At 42.3% G+C, this 24,836-nt stretch overlaps 3 protein-coding genes across 4 annotated transcripts; all 3 read left to right on the forward strand.

Moving 5' to 3' along the window:
- The first annotated feature begins 5,858 nt into the window (after nt 1–5,858).
- il17a/f2 (interleukin 17a/f2) lies at nt 5,859–8,425 on the forward strand. The gene is made up of 3 exons (XM_047581293.1): nt 5,859–5,932; nt 7,603–7,754; nt 8,185–8,425. The coding sequence occupies exons 1-3, from the start codon at nt 5,894–5,896 to the stop codon at nt 8,417–8,419; spliced, it is 426 nt and encodes a 141-aa protein (XP_047437249.1). The 5' UTR covers nt 5,859–5,893; the 3' UTR covers nt 8,420–8,425.
- Nucleotides 8,426–11,076: 2,651 nt separating this feature from the next.
- Nucleotides 11,077–15,760, forward strand: LOC125005580 (membrane progestin receptor beta-like). The gene is made up of 6 exons (XM_047581028.1): nt 11,077–11,202; nt 11,976–12,258; nt 12,439–12,551; nt 13,346–13,502; nt 13,632–13,853; nt 15,304–15,760. The coding sequence occupies exons 2-6, from the start codon at nt 12,001–12,003 to the stop codon at nt 15,613–15,615; spliced, it is 1,062 nt and encodes a 353-aa protein (XP_047436984.1). The 5' UTR covers nt 11,077–11,202; nt 11,976–12,000; the 3' UTR covers nt 15,616–15,760.
- A 1,494-nt stretch (nt 15,761–17,254) lies between these two features.
- On the forward strand, nt 17,255–24,766 carry si:ch73-204p21.2. Of its 2 annotated transcripts, XM_047579901.1 has the most exons (7): nt 17,255–17,340; nt 18,181–18,243; nt 19,641–19,776; nt 20,062–20,122; nt 22,126–22,186; nt 22,283–22,360; nt 23,766–24,766. In XM_047579901.1, exons 3-7 carry the CDS (start codon nt 19,646–19,648, stop codon nt 24,041–24,043), a joined length of 609 nt encoding a protein of 202 aa, XP_047435857.1. In that variant the 5' UTR covers nt 17,255–17,340; nt 18,181–18,243; nt 19,641–19,645; the 3' UTR covers nt 24,044–24,766. The 2 variants fall into 2 exon arrangements, with proteins under 2 accessions (XP_047435857.1, XP_047435856.1); XM_047579900.1 differs by lacking the exon at nt 17,255–17,340 and having other exon boundaries at nt 17,706–18,243.
- Nucleotides 24,767–24,836: the final 70 nt, after the last annotated feature.

Consider the following 24,836-nt stretch of genomic DNA (forward strand, 5'->3'; position numbering starts at 1 on the left):
AGAATATAAATATGAATAAAAATATGGAAGTAAATGTAAATATAAATCTGACTGTGGAACAAAGGACATTCTTATCTTATTTCCTATCTGATCTCTCATGTTCTTCTATAACCTCTTCTCCTCTGGACACGACCAGTTACTGAATCAATGAACCGACCAGTGAGTCTTTGGAGGCTGGAGAAAAACCTGGAGAGAACCTACACAGAAAGGATTAGAACCCCAAACCTTCGTGCTGTGAAGCATCAGTGCTAATTACCACACCACACTCCTTATCTTATCGCACCTCACCACATCGTATTTCATCGTATCATATCTCATTTCATTGTATCGTATCTCATTTCATCGAATCATATCTCATCATATTGTGTCGTATTGAATCGTATCTCATCGTATCCTCAGCTCTGCTTTAAATATCAAATCACCATTAATCACAGATGAATCACCATCTGCTCTAAATGTTCCTTAAATGTGTTGCCTGGATGCGTCTCTGAGTGTTAGTGGTGATTGTTAAGTGATCAGATGGAAACTCAGTTCATGCATTAGTGCTCTGTCATATAGAAAGTCACTTTATTAACAGCGAACACATCATTTAGTTCATGTGAGATCACTTCCTGCTCACAGTTAAAAGATTTTTTACAGTTGACTAATATGTGGTGAAAGTCGACGTCACTGATAAAAACAGTGGAAAGTGAATAAGTCCAGATTGTTGTAAAAAGAAGCTACTGGGGCTTTTCTAGACAGAAACTGAAGCCTGAACACAAACTACAACAACTACAACATCAATATAAACCATCAGTATGAAAAAAAAGAAACCATATGACACAATACGATGAGACTCGATCTGAAATATGATACGATATGATGACATACGATACGATACGACACGACACGATACGATACGATACGATACGATACGATACGATACGACTGAGCTCCCATCTGATCACTGTCAGTCATCACTAATACTCAGAGACGCAGCGTCTTCTGCAACATTTGAGTTCAGTCTGGAGAATATTCAGGACGACAACCACAACAATCATCACACACACTAGCAGCAAAAAAGAAAAGCGTTAAAAATCATTTAGAGCAGATTAAAAGGTGATTCATCTGTGATTAATGGTGATTTGATATTTAAAGTAGAGCTGAGGATAGAAGGTGTGTGGCTGGAGGAAGGTGACGACAGAGAAACCAAAGTGGTGCCAGTCAGAGAGGAGGAGGTGGTTGTGGTTCAGTCTTTCTAGGACTCTGATGCTGCTGTGGTGACTGGAAATGTTTCACCAGCTCATAGCTCATAGCACAGCTCATATCTATTAGTTTTATATTAACAGGGGATGTTTGAGATAAAATAGACGATACAATGAAAATAAATGAAATAAATATCAAACTGAAAAACAATAAGAAACAGCTGAATAAAGACCGTTGGGTCATTTCCAGGAGGAGGCGCTGTGGCTGTGGATGAGCTTTACCACCTCATCTTTATCAGTTTCATGTTAACAGGGATTATTTTCTTCTTTAGATTCTTTCTGCTTTGGTTCAACTGAGGCTATAGAACGTTAGACATATAGAACATTTGTGGTGACTATAAAAACTAAAACGAGTCGTGGGTGTTTGGGAGTTTTAACACATCTGCATTTTTCTTTAATGAGTGACTGATTATTAACCTTATCGATGAGGAGGAAATCAAAAATAACAAACTGTCTCAGTCACGGTTTATGTTCTGACTTGGGTGGCGGTTTGATAGATAGCCTCCCGATAGCCTGGCTAACAAACCAGAGGCTAGGTGGAAGGCTAGCCTAAGGCTAATTCATTAACTGGCTAATTAGATAGTTAAGTAGGCATTTAACTCCGCCCCCTCTCACCTGTGACCTGTGACCTCTTATTTCCTGTGCAGGTAGAAATGTTACTGCCATCTAGAGGCTTACGAATAACAGTCAAACATAAATATTTAAATGAACATAAAATAAACAGTGAACAGAGGATTGAATGGATCCTACAACATTTACAAACACAGAGAAAAATATTAACAAGATTAAATTAAATTAAATCAAATGAAATTTAAATGTGACCTATAAAACTCTTTCACCTGAGGACACATGAACAGCTCCACAGAGTCAGTCCCAACCACACAAACAGGCTTCAACATTTCTTTTATCAGAGCCCAGACGTCTGTCAGCTCTCTCTCTTCCAGCAGCATGTTTTCACCCGTTTACAACCACGGGTTTTCAGAGATAACAGTACGCGCAACTTCTGTTACATTTCATTTTGTATTTACTTATTTAACCTATTTATCTTGTAAATGAAACCGTCTCCTGCTGCAACACTGTGGCATAAATACAAGGATTGACTGATCTGATCTGTTGCATAAATACTGTCAGTTATTCCTGGATAATTTTGCATCGTTGCACTAAATTTGTTGATGTGTCAACACACGTTGTCTCAGACCCAGAACCTGAAAAAAAAAGACAAAGACCAGAAAACCTCCTTTAACCTGGAAGAAATGTTGAATGAGAAGCAGCTCATCATGAGGAGGTTGGAGTCATGTGTTCTCCTGTGGCGCCACCCTCAGGACAAACTTAACCTGGTACTCAGGTATATGGATGCAAAGACGTCATGTGCAGCATGTAGTAACATGTAAAAGTTGAGGGGACATTTCCAGTCACCACAGCAGCATCAGAGTCCTAGAAAGACTGAACCACAACCACCTCCTCCTCTCTGACTGGCACCACTTTGGTTTCTCTGTCGTCACCTTCCTCCAGCCACACACCTTTTATCCTCAGCTCTACTTTAAATATCAAATCACCATTAATCACAGATGATTCACCTTTTAATCTGCTCTAAATGATTTTTAACGCTTTTCTTTTTTGCTGCTAGTGTGTGTGATGATTGTTGCTGTTGTCGTCCTGAATATTCTCCAGACTGAACTCAAATGTTGCAGAAGACGCTGCGTCTCTGAGTATTAGTGAGGACTGATAGTGATCAGATGGGAGCTCAGTTTTGCTTTTTGCTGCTGGTGCATGTTATAGTAAGTTATATACTGCAGAGCTGTAGATCTGGGGAACCCCGGTTCCTCCAGATGTCGCTGCAGATGTTTCCTGACGACCTCTGACACCAAAGCGCTGACGTCTGTGCCAGGAACCAGCGGCCGGTTAAATCCTGGTAATGTCTCAGGCTGGTCCTCGTGTCGCTGGTTTCCTCTCCGCTCGTCAAACCAGGTCAGACTGAAGATGCTGACGCCACATCAGCCGCATCGAAGCCAAAACCCCAAACCCAACGCTGCCTCCTCCTCCTCCTCCTCCTCCGCTCTGATGGAGCTATCTATCAATCAGACCTTATATGGAAACAAGACCAAGCTTCAAACTCTGAGAATCAACCAGAAACAATTCACAGTTCACATCCTCCTCACTTCACTTCAATACTTTCAGGGTTTTATTTTATTTTTTCAAGACAAATTAACAGACAGACCTGGTAACAGAAAAAACTCAACAAACAAGTGTCTGGGGAGGTTCTCCTCCTTCTCCTCTTCCTCCTCCTCCTTCTCCTCTTATACCTCATATACCTCCTTTTCATATCCTTCTCTGCTTCCTTGTCCTCTCCCTCATCTTCTCCCTCCTCCTTCCTTGGATCATTGCTGACGTCTTCCTCCTTCCCTGCTCCTCCTCCTCCTTTCCATCTAATTTCTCCTTCTCTCCTCCCATCTTCTCCCTCCTGACTCTGGCCTCCTCCTTTTGGGCAGAATTTTATGTGAAGAAGGAACCACTAAAATAAGAAGAGCTTCAGTTTCCTTCATGAAATAATTTAGTTCCTACGTGAAGAACTGTGACTGAAAAACTTTGCTGTCCCCACGCACAAAAACTGAAGCTTTGAAGCAGCAGAGGAAGTGCAACAGATGTGTAGTACAGATAAGAAACAAGACACAAGCAAAAAATGAAACAAGAAAAATGAAAAATGCAACAGGAGACGGAGCCGGATGTAAACCACACAGACGAGAATAAGATCACGCGATAAAAATATTTCACTTTAAAATAACGAAAACTTGTGTTAAATCTAAACATTGTTGAGAGTTTTCTTGTTGAAATGAGGAACTTTACGTTCACAGATCAGTCATAACATGACCACCTTCCTAATATTGTGCAGCTCTGCCTTGTGGTGACTCATCCGAGGATAGACATGGGCCTTCTGAGAGCGTTAATGTTGTTAGTGGGGGGGTCTTTGAGGGGAGGGGCCTCTGGGGATCATCCCACTGATACTTGATCAGTTTGAGATCTAGTGAATTTGGAGGCCAGGTCAACACCTAATGCTGTTCTTCAAGTTTTTTAAGTTGTTCCTCAAGTGCTGGGTGGGTGCTACATACCTAAAATCCTCACCAATACCAGGTCCAAAAGTTTCCCAGTAGAACACTAAACTGTCACAAGATGGTTTCAAACTTTTATTTACTTCTCCTGGCAGAGGTCATAATGATGTGGCTGATCACCCTTTTAATAAAATATACAGCTCAATAGTCACACAATTTAGTGCATTTGAATTCAATAAATCCCAGTGGGATCAATAAGGTATTCTCTCACCATAGTATCTTATACAGTAAACATGTTCGTAAACCTCTATGCAGATGATGCACTGGTTTATCTTTCTGTCATTTAAGTTAAGAATCTTCATGAGGAACCAGATGGAAAGACTCTCACATGATAAGATCTAATTTATTTTAGAGACAAAGACCAGATCAGATTAGACCTGAACCTGGGGGCTTCTTCCACCCTCAGAGTGAACCAGGTCACTGCTGAGAAACAAAGAAATAACAATCATGATCAGATTAATGATAATTAACCACTCAGCGGCCTCTTATTAAATCACTTCCTCGGTTGATTCTAGTTCAGATTAGTATCTAGTTTAGTTTGGTTCTCAGCTCCAGGTCCAGAATCTATGAAAAGTCTCGTCACTAATGAACAGACGTCACTTATTCTGGAGCTCATTTCTACCAGTGGATGAATGAATGAGGTCAGTAGGTGTTTTTTAATGGGACCAGGACTCATCATGTGTTCACACTAACCGAAGGAATGAGGTCTGCTGACACCGGATCAGTGTTCACACCTGGACTCTAGAGACCAGATCAGTGTTCACACCTGGTTTAGTCAGTGTGTTTACATGCAGTAATGTTCGCGCTGCTTCTGGTGCAGGTAAGATCTGCGCTGTCCCTCAGACGGGTCCGTTTCTCTTCTTCTTCTTCTTCTTCTTCTTCTTCTTCTTCTTCTTCTTCTTCTTGTTCTTCTTCTGTGATCAGCTTCTTGGATGTTTTTGATCCGGGGACGCACACCAGCGCAGCGGTGGTGGAGCATGCGCACATGCATTATTCGAGGAAAACTCTGATTCAATCGCATTATCTGGGCGTCTCAATAATAATGAGAACTCTGATTTTAATCAGAGCAACGTGTTCACATGCACTTAAGTTCTCCTGTTAGAGTCTGATTAGGGCAATAATTCGTTTTTTTTCACGTGCATGTAAACGCACTGATTGTTGGCTCCAGACATGTGTTTCCCATTGTCGTCCTCGTTCCTTAGGGGCCAGCGTTTGCTGTGTGTCATTATTTCTTTATTCAGTCATGATATGTCAGTATCTCTGGATCTTGCTGACATCAGCCTTTTCTCCCGAATGGTTTCTGCCGTTTTACAGCATTTTACTTCTCATCTGTCAGAGATGTTATCTGAGGAGAGAACGTGACTTTTTCATGTCTCAGAGCTGTAGATCAGACTTTCATCAGATCAGAGATAACAGGAATCTCCCGCCTTGTTTCCGTTATCAGCACAGCATCTGGTGAGATCAGAACTCAACGGTCACAGATAAATACTTGTGATCTCAGCAGAGTCACAAGCAGAAGCTGGACAGGACCACGGAGACGACATGGAGCTGCAGAGACACATGGTGGGCGTCCTGCTGCTGGTGAGCATCGATACTAACTTTGCATCAGTTCACCAATTAGTCTCATTCTCGTTTATTTCAGTTACAACTAATGACGTGAAGCCGGATTATTAATCTGCGGATGATGGCTGGATAGAAATCTTAGAAATTTTATCAAACAAACGATCAAAACAGTTTTGCTAAAATGAACCAATACAAGATTTTTAGTTTCACGTTGACTCAAAAAAGATTAAAATCTCTTAATAACTGTCGAGGTTTTTGTCACAGGTCCTGAATGTTCCAGCTAATTTACTCCGAATTTTTTAAAACATCTTTAAATATTTTGTAGAAGTCCTTCTCAGCTTGTTTCTAAAGGAAGAAGCTCAGGGGCGAAACCAACCAAAGAAATGACAGGAGGTAGAATTTCTTTCATCATGCACCTCAAGAGTAAAGTCGACCCTTTGAGACCATAACAACACGTGACTGTTTCTACATGCAGGAGTATTAGTGCCACTGCTATTTATCTATTTATTTGTGACTTTTTCCTCAAGGTGCATGATGAAAAACAAATCTACCTCCTTTCATTTATTTTCTAACTCTAAAAAAAAAGAGAAACTGCTGCGATCTGTTTCCTGCTCATAATGACTCTAGTATCGTTCACGATTCTCTGGAATAAACTAACAGTAATGGACTAAATGTTAAATGCTAGTCAGATAAAATGATTTATGCTGCTAGCTAGCAGTAGCTAAACTTAATTATTAAGGGATGTTAATAGAGCAGAATAATAATAAAAAAAAAGAAAAAAAACGAAAACTATTTCTTGTTAGTGAAACTCATATTTCATCCTTTGAACGCACCTGAACTACATTTACCAACATTTAACCGTCCACAGGGCTCTCAGAGAAACACACGGAAATTCAGCCCCAGAGGTTTATTGTAGGACAGAAGAAAACTGTTTTACTTTTGTGATATTTTTTTCATTTTTATATTTTTCCTGAGTTAAATCCAGATGAATGAATGTCTCATGTCTGGTTCTGGTCTCATATCTGGTTCCTGGACTCATGTCTGGTTCCTGGTCCTTAAACTAATGTAAACATGTATCTGTCACATTAGAACATCATCAACATCATCACATTAGAAACATCAGGACACTTGTTCTTCTTCATGGTTCCTAATAAACCAGGTCAGAGGGGGGACCTTGTAGACCACATTAGACCTGATCAGACCTGAGGATGTTTCCTGAATCTTCTCTGATTGGCTCAATGAAAACCACATGACAATAAACCTCACTGAGAGGAACCACAGATGGTTCCTGGTCCGTGGAGGGTTAACTCTTTTCCTGAACTGACGCTAATAACAATGATCATATAAATAACAACATTATCAAACACATAATTAATAATAACTGTTTAAATCTCGTTTAGTTGAAGCATCAACTGAGGCTGATGTGACACCAACTCAACCTGGTGACTGGATTCAAGAGCGACGCTGTAATAAAACAAAGAACTCTGTGGGCGGCTAAACGCTTCTGTAGTTGATTAATATTCAGATGAGTGAGATGCTAAAAGGTGTTTTATGTTACTTATGATAAAAAGGATTTTTGTGGAGGGATTAGAGCATCAAACTAATGGATTCATGTATTAGGAAACTACAGACTTTATCAGACCACTGCATTCTTACATTCACTTTTTGTTTCCTGTCGTGCATCGTAGGTATGTTGCAGTGCATTGTGGGTCGTCTCCTCGAAGGTTAAAGCTCCACCTCCTGGATGTGACTCCATGTTGGCGTTTTCCACAGAGGTCCCGTCCTTGTCTGAGGGAAACGGGAAAATCCACAAAAGATCTCTGTCTCCGTGGACCTGGAAGTCAGTAAACGCACCAATTCACCTAATTATAAACGTTGTTGTTTGTTTTTCGCCAACCAGCACCAACTGGAAGGTCCATTAGCTTCAGGTGGCTAATATTAGCTACAATGCAGGTCATTTACACTCACTGGCCACTTCATTAGGTACAAACGTGCAGCTGCTCTAATCTAAATAATGCTAAATAGAAACAGAAAGGTGGGGATTTACCTGGATGGTCACAGTGGTGCTGATGAACTGGATTGGTTGTCAAAATATTAGGAACACGTGCCAGTTCAATAGTTCTAAAGAATGAAAACTCAGTTAAATCAACGTTAGTTTTTAGAAACTAAAGCTGAACCAGAACCTTCACAGAGACCAGATCTAGAGCAGGACTGGTTTCCCAGGTGTACCTAATGAAGTGGCTGGTGACGTTTCACATCTGTCGGTCCAGGTCGACCACGGTGAAGGACCGGATCCCCTCCACGATCTGGGAGGCCGAGTGCAGCAGCAACTTCTGTTCGGCTCCCAACCTCCAAGATTCAGATAAACTCAACCTGAACTCGGTCCCGGTCTACCAGAACATCCTGGTCCTGACCCGGGACCAGGGGGGGCGCTGCTACACTGCATCGTACCGCTCGGTGGCCGTCGGCTGCACCTGCGTCTGGGCCAAAACCCAACAAAGCTGAGCCAGCGATGACCTCAAACAACCAGAATCAGAAACAGGAAATAAAAGGATCTTTAACATGTTGAACTCTGAGTCCATGTGTTTGTTGTGTTCACGTCACTGTGGCTGAGTTTAACATTTCTCACAGAGCTCATTTTTTATTTTATTACTGACTCCATCTCTATGTACGTGGGCTGTTCCAGACTAGACCCCTGGTACTTTCAACTTTTAAAGACCAATGTAAATAGGAGCCACATCTTTTACTGTGTTACGGCAAAAAGCCTCATCACACACATGAACATCACCCCATCACCCCATCACACACACACACACACACACACACACACACTAACACACACACACACACACACACACACACACACACACACACACACACACTAACACACACACACACACACACACAAACACACACACACTCACAAACACCACACACGCACACACACACACACACCACACACACACACTCACAAACACACTCACACACACACACACACACACAAACACACACACACACACAAACACACACACACTCACAAACACCACACACACACACACACACACACACAAACACACACACACTCACAAACACCACACACACACACACCACACACAACACACAACCACACACCACAACACCACAACGACACACAACACACACCACACACACACACACCACTCACACACACACACACACACACAGACACACAGACACACACACACACACACACACACACACACACACACACACACACACTCACACAGACACACACACACACACACAAACACACACACACTCACAAACACCACACACACACACACACACAAACACCACACACGCACACACAACGTCCTGTTTTCATCTTCATGTGTTCGTTTTGTTGTGCATTTTTTAATGCAACGCACATGCACGTTGGATTAAAATACCGTACTGAACTCAAGCGAAGTTCAGCTAGTAGCCAAAGCTAGTAGAGCTCCCCCTGGTGACTGGAGGCTGCAGTACAGCTCATAAGCTCCACCCCCTCCATGTTAGTGGGCGGGACTTGGGACAAACTAAAACACTGCTTCTATGATGGTTTCTGTCATTTCAGGTAGTTAAAATAAAGTAGATTAATGTTCAAGTGTCAACTCTTTGGGTTTGTTTAGTTTTAGTTCGTTATTTGATGATATAGAAACAGGATGTGACATGATGGGGCCTCCAGTTGCCATGACAACCGCTCCATCAGCTTTACAACTTACAGTGGTAGTTAACAAAAAACAGACGGATGAAAAATGTCAAAATCAAAAATGTCAAAAAAAAACGGTCGGCAAAGCAAACACAGACGAGGAGGACGAGGAGGACGAGGAGGACGAGGAGGAGGAGGAGGAGGAGGAGGAGGACGAGGAGGAGGAGGAGGAGGAGGGAGAGAAAGAGGGAGGAGGGAGGAGGAGAGAGAGAGGAACGAGGAGGACGAGGAGGAGGAGGAGGAGGAGGAGGAGGACGAGGAGGAGGAGGAGGAGGAGGAGAAACGAGGAGGACGAGGAGGAGGAGGAGGAGGAGGAGGACGAGGAGGACGAGGAGGAGGAGGAGGACGAGGATGAAAGGATGATTTCCTTAGAAAAAGTGCAGCAGCTACATTACGCGGTGTGTTCCGTGTCGGGAGCGTATGTATGTTCCCCGGGTCTCTAACCCTAAACCTTTCTTATAAAACGGTCCTATGTTCCCCAGTCACATACGAAGCGGAGAACACAGTCAAGTCAGAGTTTATTTATATAGCATTTAAAACCACAGCGGTCGACCAAAGTCCTGCACACAGCCAAAGGTAGTCATGAAAAAGATAAAAAGTTAAAAGTCAGAGTGAGAGACGGGGTCAGGATAAAATCAGGCTGAACCAGGTGGAAGAGACGAGTTTTTAAGATTTAAAAGTCTCGAGCGTGGAGGGGGATTATTCCAGGGGACCAGCCGCTACGAAGTAGCATCATTTATTTATTTATTTTATTATTATTGAAGTACTTTACCTGGATTATTGTAATTGAAGCTATTTTGTAATTAATTCACTTATTTGAATTTATTTTATTGATTGAATAAACTCTGATTTGTCTGATTGAATTTTAACAAATAAATCAGACGTTATTCAACAGTTACTCAGAACTTAGTAGTTTTTTCACCAAGTACTTTTTTACTGTTACTCAAGTAATTATCTGGACGACTACTTTTTACTTTTACTTGACTCATATTATTCTGAAATAACAGGACTTTTACTCGAGCACAGTTTTATGCGACTCTACCAACCTCAGTATAAAAGCAGCTTCACTCTGGGATTTAACTACAAATAAAACCAAACCACAGTCATTAAAAACATGGAACACAGCTTTAAATTAACATCTCAGCTTCTTTGTGACCTACATTATATTTATTTACTTAAAATTATTATTTAATTGATCCTTTTTTATCAGTTCATTCTTCTAACGTAACTTCTTTTATATTTTTATTCATGTTTGACAGGACAGTTTGTTTAAAGCTGATGATTATTTATTATTATGTGATTCTCAGAGTAAATGGAGCCTGAGGAGCTGGAGTTAGAGGAGGAGGTGGAGGAGGAGGTGGAGGAGGAGGTGGTGGTGGTGGAGGAGGTGGGGGGGGGGCGAGTTTGAGCCGAGTCTTGTGACGTCTGAAATCAGCTCTAATTAACTGGGAACAAGAACACATTGTGGAGGAAACGTGTGTCAGTTCATGTGACGCCGGTCGCTTCCAGACGGACTCAACACAAACACAGACACAATGTTTCCTGCAGATCTTTCACTCAGGTACGTTCCTTCTCTCATCATTTCAGACTTTCTGGAGCTTCTTTCCTTCCAGTGTTTAACTCCTGATCTCACATTCTTCTGCTCAAAGCCTCAAAAAACTACAGCAGCACGAAGAAACGAATTATTCTACACAGAAGTCACAAATTATCGCAGCACGTTTGTGTTGACTTCAGTGCTTCTGGTAATAAACTGTGTGTATTAGTAGATATTAGTGGATTTTTCTGATCTTTAAATTTGGAAATGACTCAGTTTAACAGGAGTTTTGTACTTTTCTGACTTATTTTTAATGTTCACCAGGTATAAGGTTGATATCCTGACATACGGAGGCAACGTGGACGTTTTTAGACATAAGACTTTATTTATTTATCGTTTCCTTGTCACAGTGGAATTAGACAAGAATTTACACAAGAAACAATAAAAAACAACAATATTAAATTTAAAAGAATATGCAAAATAAATAATAAAAAATAATAATAGCACTGAAATAAATATATATATATAAATAGCTAGAATTGGTAAATATAATATACTGTATAATATAATTGCTAAGATTATAAAATGTAGACAATGAGGGAGTTTGTGCAAAAGAAAACAAAAAGAATAAATAAGAAAAATGGAAAAAAAAATGCTAAACGCTTTAAACTATGAAACTGGAACTAAAGAAGAAACCAGCGGCTGTAAGATTCAGAAGAACCAGAAGAAGAAAACAAGAAGATAGACGACTAGTTCCTGGACCAGTGGTTCTTACTCCCCTGTTCGTTCTCTCTCCACAGGTGTATTCCGCACACCTGATCTCCCATGATGCCTCGGGTGTCGTTCGCCGTCCCCTCGCCCTCCCTCCCCTCCCTCCCCGCCACCGTCCGGGACGTGGACGTCCCCCCTCTGTTCCGGGAGCGCTTCATCCTGTCTGGGTACCGTCCCGTGGGATTGTCGTGGCGCTGCTACGCCCTCAGCGTCTTCCAGATCCACAACGAGACGCTGAACGTGTGGAGCCACCTGCTGGCCGCTGCCTGCATGACGCTGAGGTTCACGGCCTTCGCCGTCCTCGGGGGAGGGGTACGAGTCCGGCCTCCAGACCTGATCTCAGGGGACCGGTTTAACCTGGACCTCTGTGATCTGTTCATGTCTGAGGTCGTCTGTGATCTTAGTCAGTGTCTGTAACTTATAAACCAACCCTGAACCGCAGGACCAGGTCCCAGGTTCAACTCCTCCTGATGTCTGACCTTTGACCTCCAGGGGGTCCTGGGTTTCCGGCTGCTGGGTCCTGAAGGTCCGGGCTTTTCTTTGGACGTGTCCTCGCTGCCTCTGGTCCTCTACGTCCTCTCGGCCGTCACCTACCTCAGCTGCAGGTAGGACCTCACCACTTTGTTTCCAATGTAGTAGCTCCTCCTAGCATCCTAGCCTCCTAGCATCCCAGCTAATAGTAGCTCCTCCTAGCATCCTAGCTAATAGTAGCTCCTCCTAGCCTCCTAGCATCCCAGCTAATAGTAGCTCCCCCTAGCATCCTAGCTAATAGTAGCTCCTCCTATCATCCTAGCATCCTAGCTAATAGTAGCTCCTCCTAGCATCCTAGCTAATAGTAGCTCCTCCTAGCCTCCTAGCATCCTAGCTAATAGTAGCTCCTCCTAGCATCTTAGCTAATAGTAGCTCCTCCTAGCCTCCTAGCATCCTAGCTAATAGTAGCTCCTCCTAGCCTCCGAGCATCTTAGCTAATAGTAGCTCCTCCTAGCCTCTGAGCATCTTAGCTAATAGTAGCTCCTCCTAGCATCCTAGCTAATAGTAGCTCCTCCTAGCCTCCTAGCTAATAGTAGCTCCTCCTAGCCTCTGAGCATCCTAGCTAATAGTAGCTCCTCCTAGCATCCTAGCTAATAGTAGCTCCTCCTAGCCTCCTAGCATCCTAGCTAATAGTAGCTCCTCCTAGCCTCCTAGCTAATAGTATCTCCTCCTAGCCTCTGAGCATCTTAGCTAATAGTAGCTACTCCTAGCCTCCTAGCATCCTAGCTAATAGTAACTCCTCCTAGCCTTCCTGCTAATAGTAGCTCCTCCTAGCCTCCTAGCTAATAGTAGCTCCTCCTAGCCTCCTAGCTAATAGTAGCTCCTCCTAGCCTCCTAGCCTCCCCGCTAACAGTGGCTCTCCCTGTAGCGCTGCAGCTCACCTGTTTCAGTCTCACTCGGAGGAGGCGCATTACTCCCTCTTCTTCCTGGACTATGTGGGCGTGGCCGTCTACCAATATGGCGCCGCTCTGGCTCTGGGTCTTTACAGCTCTGACTCCACCTGGACGCAAAGCATTGTGGGACAGGTGTGTTCATGTAAGCGTGATGGTGTCTTTTAAACTTTAAATAAATGATATCTTCCTGGTCGTCCTCCACAGACTGAGTAACTTACGTCTCTATCTATTGTTGGGTAAATTCTGTGAATTGTTGTAAAGGTTCAGGTCTTCCTCCCGGCCGCCGCCTTCCTCGCCTGGTTGTCCTGCGCCACCTGCTGCTACGCTAAGCTTCACTTCCGCCGGACGTTCCCACTCCACAGGAAGCTGTGCCAGCTGGTCCCCATGGCGGTGGCCTACCTGCTGGACATCAGCCCCGTGGCCCACCGCCTCGCCACCCACCGCTGGAGCAGCAGCCCTGCACTGACACTGCACTTCCTGCAGGTGGCACTCCTTCTTCACGGAGCTCATCAACCACAAATACAATAAACATGTTTCAGTCACAACCAAAACATACGGAAAAGTATCAGGGCCACACATGAGAAAATAAAATGAGAGGAGGTAGATTTATTTTTTCATCATGCAGAAAAAAAAGTCGAAATACAACATTGAGAATAAAACTGAACTAAAACATTGGGTAAAAAGTTGTAATGTCAAGAAAAAAAGATGAAATGACGAGAATAAAGTCGACCTTTTGAGACTCGAACAACCAGCGCATGTGACTGTTTCTACAAAATGCTGTGGCCCTAATACTCTTCCATAGAAACACCATTCACAAGACTGGTTATGAACCAATGTCCATCTGTGATGTGAGTCCTTGTGTCCAGTCTGTGAGTCCTTCAGACTAAACATCTGATCAGCGTCTAATCTGATCCCATTAATCAGATCAGAACCAGCTGAGTTGTGAGATGTTGGTGGTTTCCTCTCATCAGCTGATGCTCCAACATTTCTACTGGATGAAGGTCAGGACTTTGACTTGTTCCTAAACATTCATCTGGTTCTTCTGGAGAACCACTGGTGTTCTTGTCTTCCTCCATGACCCAGTTTCTCTTCACATTCAGCTCATGGACTCATGTCCTGACATTTTCTTTCAGAGTTCACTGGTAGAATTCACAGTTCATTGGTCCATCAATGATGAGCAGATGCAGCAGAACAGGCCCAAACCAGGACATTAGCGCCCCCATGTTCATGGAGGGATGAGGTTCTGATGCTGGAATGCAGTGTTGGTTCATCTCCAAACATTTAAACCAAACTATTCTACTCTGGTCTCATCTGTCCACTAAACATTGTCCCACATGTCCTTTGTGGACAGAGAGCAGTGTCTTTGGTTGTTGAGTGGATTCATCAACATGAACATCAGCCAATGTGAGAGAGGCCTTTAGCTGCTTAGAAGTTCCCCTGGGTTCCTCTGGTTCCTCTCCCACTATGATGGAGTGATGTTTGTTGGTGGACCACTCCTGTGGAGGGGAACAGTCGTCTTCAATCTGTCTGACTCTCTGTGGATTATTTGTGGCTTCCAGACTCTTTACAGATGGTTGTGGAACCTTTTCCAGCCTGATGAGCAACAACAACTCTTTTTCTGAGCTCCTCACAAAGCTCCTTTGATCTGTTGTCATCACACACTTCAACACAAACATGAGACAAATCCCTGATTTATAGAAACTGAACCAGGACCTGAGTCTCATCATTGATGGAAACACGTCTGGACTCATGGACTCTGATTAATCTCTGATCTGTGATATTGGCTCATTTTAGTCTAATTTTTCTGTTTCATGTGTTTATTTGGGTTCTATCTTTGTCAACTTTCAGGATTTGTGTGATAATCTCTATGCGGAACGTCAACAACATTCTCCAATGTGTTTACAGCAGTAGTTCTCTGTCCTTTCTCCACCAGGTGGCGCTGTTTCTACTGTCGGCCTTCTTCTTCTCTTGTCCCATACCTGAGCGTTTCTTCCCCGGCCGCTTCGACATCGTCGGCCATGGCCATCAGATCTTCCACTTCCTGCTGTCGCTCTGCACGTTGGTCCAGCAGGAGGCGCTGTTCCACGACTTCCTGTGGCGGCGGCCGGCCCTGCTCAGGACGTTCACGGAGGAGCGCCTCCTGCTGGCCTGCACCTCCTTCCCCTTCCTGACGCTCTGCTGCGTCGTCACGGCGCTTGCCATGAGGAGGCGGGCGCGCCAACAACTGACGAAAGAACAAACATAGAAGAAGAAGAAGTTAGTTTTTCACCTCAGGGCGAAACTGAGACATAGTTCTGGATATTTAGATTCTTTAAATCAGAAAATATCAACTTTAATCTGCGTTTGTATTTTTCTATTGTTCAAAGATAATAAAACCTTTTTCCACATTTCTGGAGACTGGACCTTATTAAAACATAATGTGTTGGGTGGATCCGTTTATATGAGACATTAAAACCAGCTGGATGTGATTCTGGTTCATCATGATACTGAAGAAAAACTTAAAACTTCAAGGTAAATGTTGGTTCTTCATCTTCCTTCACTGCAACAGTTTAACTGTAAATCAAACGGACACATTTAACTTCTATCAAGAAACATTTATTTCATTTTCTTTTTTTTTTCTCATCTTCACTTCCTGTCTTATGTTTTTGGTTCATTTTCAGTTATTGGTGGAAAATTTGATGAATTGATTAATGATTAATCTTGTTTTGTGGAGAAGCTGCTTATTCAAACACAGTAGCGCCACCTAGTGTTAAAACTAAGACATTCAGAACAGTCGAGTGTAAGTTTCATTTGTGGGACGTGTTGAGGGACGATTAGAAATGGACCACGGGCCGTAGTTTGGACAACGCTGTCTTAGAGCGACCTGAAGTCTGAAGGTTGAAAAGTTGTTTCAGGATGGATCCTGGTTTATTCCCATTCAACGTGAAGTTTTTCACATCATTAGTCTGAAAACATATTTAAGCAGTTTTGGAAAATAAGAAAAATCACAGGTTTAAGCAGCACATTAATATTTTTTATTAATACTGTAACAATAAGTCAAAAAAAGACTTTGGTGTTTATGCTTTTAGTGATGAAATATGTGAGGAGGACAGAGCCCAGTTTAATTTGTTAAAAACTAAATGAAACGTACTCTCCTCTGGACACAAGAAACTGACATAAAATCCTCAAACATCAGTATAGTTTCTGTATTTTTTTTCATAAAACTACCAACATTTCAATCATTTTCAGGAATTTAAAATAACAAAATAATAATTGAAAATAATAAATAATTCAAAATATTTATTTTTTCTTGTTTTTCAATCTGAATCACTTTCCATAAAGTGGTGCTTAGAGTCTCAGATACATCTTAATAAATAATAAATATTTTTTCAGTAGAGCCAGATACTAAAAATACAAAAAGTGCCATTGACTTCCACTGAAAGCTCGTTTTTAATGTGGTGGCTGTGGAACGTGAGTTGTGGCTCTAGGTGCAGGAAGCGCTAAGAGAAGCTGCTTTACTTCCTGGTTCTTGTTGTTATCTGCGTGTCCCAGTCGGACGCGCTCCACCACCCAAGCAGCAACAGTCGGTTACGTTGTTCGGGTGGAACCTCTGATAAAACCAACAACACTCCCTCTCAGCTTGTTTTTTACGGCTGCAGCCATGCAGCACTTTAACCGCCTCCCAGCAAAGGCTGCAAACACTAACCTGAAGGTGGCGCTACAGCTGGAATGTCATTCTGTCATTAATTAATCCAAATAAAGTTCATACTAAACCACATTAAGACGCCGTCACAAATCAAGGTCAAAGTTCTCCACGAAAACAAAAAGAAAGAAAGAACTGATAGAGAATAAACAGAGAGGAATAAAGAAATAAACGTGTTGTTCCTCCTCCTGCTCCTGCTTTATAAGCCGTGCGTCTTATTTACAGTTTGTTGTCTCAGTTGATGAGTGAATGAGTGAATGAGGATCAGGATCAAACTCTCTGATTCAGGTACGACTCTTTAATCCTGTTATTCTCATTATTCATTCAACTAAATGACGACTGTTGATTTATTTTACCACAAATGACAAAAGGAAAACAAAGAAACGATCAGTGTTTGTGTGACTTTACACCCTGTGGTTATTACTGCCCGGGTCCAGGAATGTGTTTTATTGCTGTTAAACAGTGTGTGTGTCTGAGACATGAGCTCATATTATCAGTGGGTTAGAACTCATATTTAATGTCACTGTATCATCTTCTGTCTTTTACTCCATTTTATTTGATTTTATCTTTGCTTTTTTCTCGTATCCTGTGGGACAGAAACAGGTTTTCTTCATCTTTTTTAACCTTAGTTTAAACTTTAACTTCCGATGTGAAAGACTCAGAGCGCTGAGACTCTGAATCGCATCATTTTCATTTTCAGATAAAGTCCTGGAGTCCTGAGCTGAACTCCAGTTATTCCTGCAGCAGTAACGTGGTGTTTTCTGGTACAATGTGTCGTGTTATTTATTTTTTCTTGTACTTTTTATAGAATAGTTTTGCATCGACGTGGAGCTGCACAGAGATGTTTTGTGCTTCTTTTTGGGTTGTTTTGCATCTCATTTAACATCTCTGTGGTGGCGTTGGCCTCACCCAGCCTCTCTCCTGATTGGCTGCTCGGTCCCGGTGCAGCTGTCATGAAGCAGATGATTGGCTGCTGGGGGGCGGTGGGGAGTCAAACCAACACCCTGCGTGAAGGCGTTTCTGTTTGAACGGTTCCTTTGAATGAGACGTCCAGAAGTTTAAACTGAATGTGAAGCAGCTTCGGTCTCTGGGCTGGTGGGTTCCTGACGCCTCCTCCTTGTCTGACAGGAGCCGAGCGGGATGATTAAACTCAGCAGACACTGAAAGACGTCAACATCTGAAGACTGTCAGGTTGGACTTTTATTAACTTGAGGCTTTTTATCGTAAAGTTAATACAGCCTCTTATTTATTGAGGTTGTGTGAGTTCTGAGGTCAAGTTCAAGGACTTTATTGTTCCTCAGTGGGACAGTTTACTGTAAAGCAGATCATATAATACAAATCAAATACAGCCGCACACAGGGAAGAGATTAACATGGTTAAGAACAATAAAAACATTAAACCAGCGGATACAGTACGGGGCTCTAGGTGTTATCTGTGGTTCTGTGTAGAATTAAGAAGTAGTTCTTTGTTCTTTGTTTTACAGTGATAGACTCATCCCAGCAGATTAAAGACCAGGAAACTCAGCAAACTGTTATTTGGTCATCAATAATGATCCTAAACACTTGTACTCTTTAACAACTAGTATTTCCTGAGCATCTCTGCTAGTTTCTACAGTGATAGTGTCATTGTTACTACAGTCAACACACATGTCACATGTTCTGACACCGTGTTACACAGTGATCAAGGAGTGCGAGAAGCTAAGTTAAAAAAAAACAAAAACAAAAAAAAAAACAGAATAAAAATGTTTAGGCTTCACTGTCCTACACTCAGTGCGTTTACATGCAGAGTTTAATGGAGCTTTGCTCTAAACTCTACTTTCTGACTACGTCCTTGTCCCAGTTTACATGCAGCGGAGAAAATCTAATAACTGTTCTCCTCCTCCACACTAGGGGGCGATACGTGTCTTTTCAGCGGGTTAATACCACGTTAATACAGCCCGATTTCTGGTTGATCTATTACGTGACGTAATAAACTAGAGTCGTTCATGTGTCAGACATTTAAACAACAACCAGACGGATAATAGAACATTTTTAATCTTATACGTAATGTTCGTGTTATTTCTGGTGCAGGTAAGATCTGCGCTGTCCCTCAGACGGTTCTTCTTCTCTTCTTCTTCTTCTTCTTCTTCTTCTACGCCCAGCTTTCTAGGATGTTTTTGTTCCGGGGTCACATGTCAGCGCAGCGGTGGTGGAGCATGCGCACACGCATCATCCGATGAAAACACTGATTCAATTGCATTATCTGTGCGTCTCAATAATAATGAGACTCTGACTTTAATCGGAGAAACGTGTTTACATGAACTTAAGTTCTCCTGTTATTGTCCGATTAAGGCAATAATTAGTTGTTTTTTTTTTCACGTGCATGTAAACGCACTGACTGAGAGGAAGTGAGTGGGGACATGTCGCCATCTTAGCCAAAAGTTAATTGGGCCTTTTTTCTGTCATACTAGCTAACTGTTAGCTAAGATTCAAAGAGTTTGTTGTCACGGTCACAGTGTACGAACATGTTTCCCCGTAAAAACATACATATAATGGATGATATAAAACATAATTAGTGCCGGTGTTTTCTGACCTTCCTCCGTCCCTCAGGGCTCATGGCTGCGGTCGGAGCTGAGGTCACCGGGTCCTGGTTCCTGTCGTCGGGAGTCGTCGGGTTCCTCGGGTTCCTCGTCCTCCTCGTCCTCCTCTCCATCTTCATCACAGCTCTGTGCAGCCACTGCAACAGGTCAGATGTTCCTGAACGCAACCTTCCTGAAAACCCTGAGGGAGACACTGATTCAAACTGTTAAAGAAACAGACAGAAACTTTTTAACACGACACCAGCCAAACCCCAACCACTACATCAGCTACACGGGTGAAACCAGCCTCCTTCTGGTGTTAAGATTTAGTTTCTAATGAGTCAGAGAAGTGTTGATTCAACAGTGGGCTGGGTTCTTCATGAGAATCAAGTCACACGGACATTTAAATAAAATACTTCTGCTATCTGCTCATACTTCTCTTTGTTTTCCAGACATTCATTTGACCTGCAGCATTCAGGCGTGGACAGAAACCCTCCAGCTCTCATCAAAGTGGTAAAAGACAAACATTTCACACCTCAGACTATTAATAAAGGGAAGCTAAAGCTAGTAGAGCTCCCCCTGGTGGCTGGAGGCTGCAATATAGATCATAAGCTCCACCCCTTCCATGTTAGTGGGCGGGACATGGACCCAACTAAAACAATGAAATAGATGTCAAATAAATTTTTTCAAAGATGGTTTCTGTCATTTTAGGTAGTTGATATAACTTTGATTAATGTTCAAGTCTATATTTATATACGGTCTATGGAGACGTGTTTAGTCCATATTTATATACAGTCTATGGAGACGTGTTTAGTCCATATTTATATACAGTCTATGGAGACGTGTTTAGTCCATATTTATATACAGTCTATGGAGACGTGTTTAGTCCATATTTATATACGGTCTATGGAGGAGACGTGTTTAGTCCATATTTATATACGGTCTATGGAGAGACGTGTTTAGTCCATATTTATATACGGTCTATGGAGACTGGAGACGTGTTTAGTCCATATTTATATACGGTCTATGGAGACGTGTTTAGTCCATATTTATATACGGTCTATGGAGACGTGTTTAGTCCATATTTATATACAGTCTATGGAGACGTGTTTAGTCCATATTTATATACGGTCTATGTAGAGACGTGTTTAGTCCATATTTATATACGGTCTATGGAGGAGACGTGTTTAGTCCATATTTATATACAGTCTATGGAGGAGACGTGTTTAGTCCATATTTATATACGGTCTATAGAGACGTGTTTAGTCCATATTTATATACAGTCTATGGAGGAGACGTGTTTAGTCCATATTTATATACAGTCTATGGAGGAGACGTGTTTAGTCCATATTTATATACAGTCTATGAGGAGACGTGTTTAGTCCATATTTATATACGGTCTATGGAGACGTGTTTAGTCCATATTTATATACGGTCTATGGAGGAGACGTGTTTAGTCCATATTTATATACGGTCTATGTAGAGACGTGTTTAGTCCATATTTATATACGGTCTATGGAGGAGACGTGTTTAGTCCATATTTATATACAGTCTATGGAGGAGACGTGTTTAGTCCATATTTATATACGGTCTATAGAGACGTGTTTAGTCCATATTTATATACGGTCTATGGAGGAGACGTGTTTAGTCCATATTTATATACGGTCTATGGAGGAGACGTGTTTAGTCCATATTTATATACGGTCTATGGAGGAGACGTGTTTAGTCCATATTTATATACGGTCTATGGAGGAGACGTGTTTAGTCCATATTTATATACAGTCTATGGAGGAGACGTGTTTAGTCCATATTTATATACGGTCTATGGAGGAGACGTGTTTAGTCCATATTTATATACGGTCTATGGAGGAGACGTGTTTAGTCCATATTTATATACGGTCTATGTAGAGACGTGTTTAGTCCATATTTATATACGTCTATGGAGGAGACGTGTTTAGTCCATATTTATATACAGTCTATGGAGGAGACGTGTTTAGTCCATATTTATATACGGTCTATAGAGACGTGTTTAGTCCATATTTATATACGGTCTATGGAGGAGACGTGTTTAGTCCATATTTATATACGGTCTATGGAGGAGACGTGTTTAGTCCATATTTATATACGGTCTATGGAGGAGACGTGTTTAGTCCATATTTATATACGGTCTATGGAGGAGACGTGTTTAGTCCATATTTATATACAGTCTATGGAGGAGACGTGTTTAGTCCATATTTATATACGGTCTATAGAGACGTGTTTAGTCCATATTTATATACGGTCTATGGAGGAGACGTGTTTAGTCCATATTTATATACGGTCTATGGAGGAGACGTGTTTAGTCCATATTTATATACGGTCTATGGAGGAGACGTGTTTAGTCCATATTTATATATGGTCTATGGAGGAGACGTGTTTAGTCCATATTTATATACGGTCTATGGAGGAGACGTGGCGTCAGTATTTATACACGCTGACGTTTGAACATGCCCTTTATCTGTTGTGTTGATTGACAGGTGAGGCTGGAGGAAACCAGAGAGAATCCGATGATCAATGAGATCCAGAACGATGAGAAACGTGAGTGAACAGGAAGTGGCTTCACAGATGTCTCTGAGCTTTATTTATCATTTTTTAAAGTGTTAAAAAAAACGTTAATGTCCTGTTTGTGTTCAGAGTTTCGTCACGATGAGGAAAATCCTGTCGGCTCTACTCCCTGGAGGAGCCACCTGGGGGCGCCAAACACCAGCCATGGTCAGTGTCAACAAGTTACTTAAAACTCAACAGGAATAAATATACATGGTTTAGAAATTCACAGAAGAATTGAAACTCTCTTTTAGGATTCACGTAATAAAACATGTCCCTACTAAATAAAGGATTATCTTACAAATATAAAATATATTACTGAAAAAGAGAGACATGAGAATCAAGAACTGAACTATTCAATTCAGTTCAATTCAGTTTTATTTATATAGCGCCAATAACAACACAAATCGTCTCAAGACGCTTCACAAAAACCATCCTGAAACCTCCAGAGCAGCCTGAGGGAAAAACTCCCTTTAACAGGAAGAAACCTGGAGCAGAACCAGCTCATATGGAGGAACCATCTGCTGAAGACCAGCCGGGTAGAACCAGAGAAGATAGAGAGAGAAGAAGAGCAGGAGAAACAAGATAAACTAACTTCTGTCATAGATACAAACATCAAGCTGAAGGAAACATGTAGGATCTAGTAATATAACACATAGCTGATGATCTATGTGACAGTTTGTGAGTATAACAGGAATCATGGGCAGGTTGGTGAATAGTTCATCTAGGTAGGAGTGGACACCTGGAGGAGGACATGAAGACTGGGACAGATGTAGTTTATGGAGCTCCACAGGTCTGATACACAGACTCCAGACCATGAAGACTGGGCTGGTTGATGAGGCCACGGCAGCAGATGTAGCTTAGAACTCCACAGGTCAGATATTCAGCCTCCAGACCAGAGACCCTCACAAGAAGATGGAGGGGAGAGAGGGAGACACAGTGGTTAGTAAATTATAAGAGATAGAAAATAAAATGATAAGATATTAGAGGACAAAGAGGAGAGGACATGTCCTCAGTGCATCGTCCCCCTGCAGCCTAGGCCTATAGCAGCATAACTAAGGGATGGTTAAGTCCAGCTCTAACTATAAGCTTTGTCTAAAAGGAAAGTCTTAGTCCTGACCTTAAACGTAGAGACTGTGTCTGCCTCCAGAACCCAAACTGGGAGCTGGTTCCACAGGAGAGGAGCCTGAAAACTGAAGGTTCTACCTCCCATTCTACTTTTAGAACCTCTAGGAACCACAAGCAGACCTGCACTTAGAGATGGTAGTGATCTGTTGGGACAGTCTGGTTCTATGAGGTCTTTCATATATGATGGAGCTCGGCCTTTCAGGGCCTTGTATGTAAGGAGGAGGATTTTAAATTCAATTCTATTCAGTTTACTATTCATCAGTAAACTGAGGGATTTGTATTTGGCGATATGCTTTAGATAGAGGAGGTGTAGTCATTATATTTATACCTAAGTCACATTAAAACTATTTATTAGTATCTAAAGGTTTCCAAATGGAAACAAGGAAGGAAAGAAAGAGAGAGATGGAGACGAGGAAGACCTTCAACCAACATCTCTTTTTCACAGGTATGAACCACGCCCCCTCACCACCAGACTCCGCCCACATAATGGCGGAAGGCAGTGACACAAGTTCCCCGGCAGCCAATCAGGAGCCAGAGCAGCAGCAGCGTCGCGTCGGGGTGGATTTGAGCGAGAAGAATTCAGTTTATGCTCGAGTCAGCAAGAAACAAAATATGGAACCTGCTCACACCCCCGAGGAGGAGGAGGAGCAGGAGGAGGAGCAGGAGGAGGAGGAAGCTTCACCTCCGCTACCCGACAGGACAGAGATGGAATTATGGAATTAGAGTGGTGAACAAACAAACGAAGGACAAACCAAAGAACAAACAAAAGACAGTAGACAGTGAATAAATGTTGAGATTTTAACTGACTCGTGTTTTATGAATAAACTCGCAGACCTGAAGGAGGAGGGAAGGAATGATGGGAGGAAAGGTCCGTTTGTGACTGTCCCTTTAAGAGCTCACAGCACGTAGCGCACGAGAGGAGGTGGACGACGTGCTGCCACACACACGCACACGCGCAGACACGTACGCAGCTCAGTAACGGTCTGACACACTCTGCCGTAAAGTAGTCCTGGCTGTCGTACTACCAACATACAGCTGATCCGTTTGTCTTTGCGTGTTAAAGTTCAGGACCGACTGCGCAGCCGCAGTAGCCTCGTGTACAGTACAGTGCACCGACTGTAGCGGTGGTGGTTATATTCATTGTGGTGTCCGTGAGCTTATTATGGGATGTCGTGAAGTCTCTCCAGTGACTCTCAGTAAACAACAGACCTCAGAGGGGTGTGTTCCTCCACGACCGAGCTCAGCCAATCAGCGGCCAGCTCCTCCCCACGTGGCCCGCTTGTTTACTACGGAGCTGGGGGCTGATGGGAAAACCCGGAGCGGAACTCAGAGGCTGTTTGAATGAATGAATGAATGAATGAATGATGTTTAAATGATCCTGATAGAAAATTATAAATGAATCAACAAAGATTTAAATTGCAAATAAACATTTAATCGTTAAATAAATACTGGAATCATTATTTATTAAATCGCTTAATTTCATGAATGACTTCGGGGATTAATAATTCACCATTTA

This window comes from Mugil cephalus, chromosome 3 (genome assembly GCF_022458985.1).
Source record: "Mugil cephalus isolate CIBA_MC_2020 chromosome 3, CIBA_Mcephalus_1.1, whole genome shotgun sequence".
Classification (NCBI taxonomy): domain Eukaryota; kingdom Metazoa; phylum Chordata; class Actinopteri; order Mugiliformes; family Mugilidae; genus Mugil; species Mugil cephalus.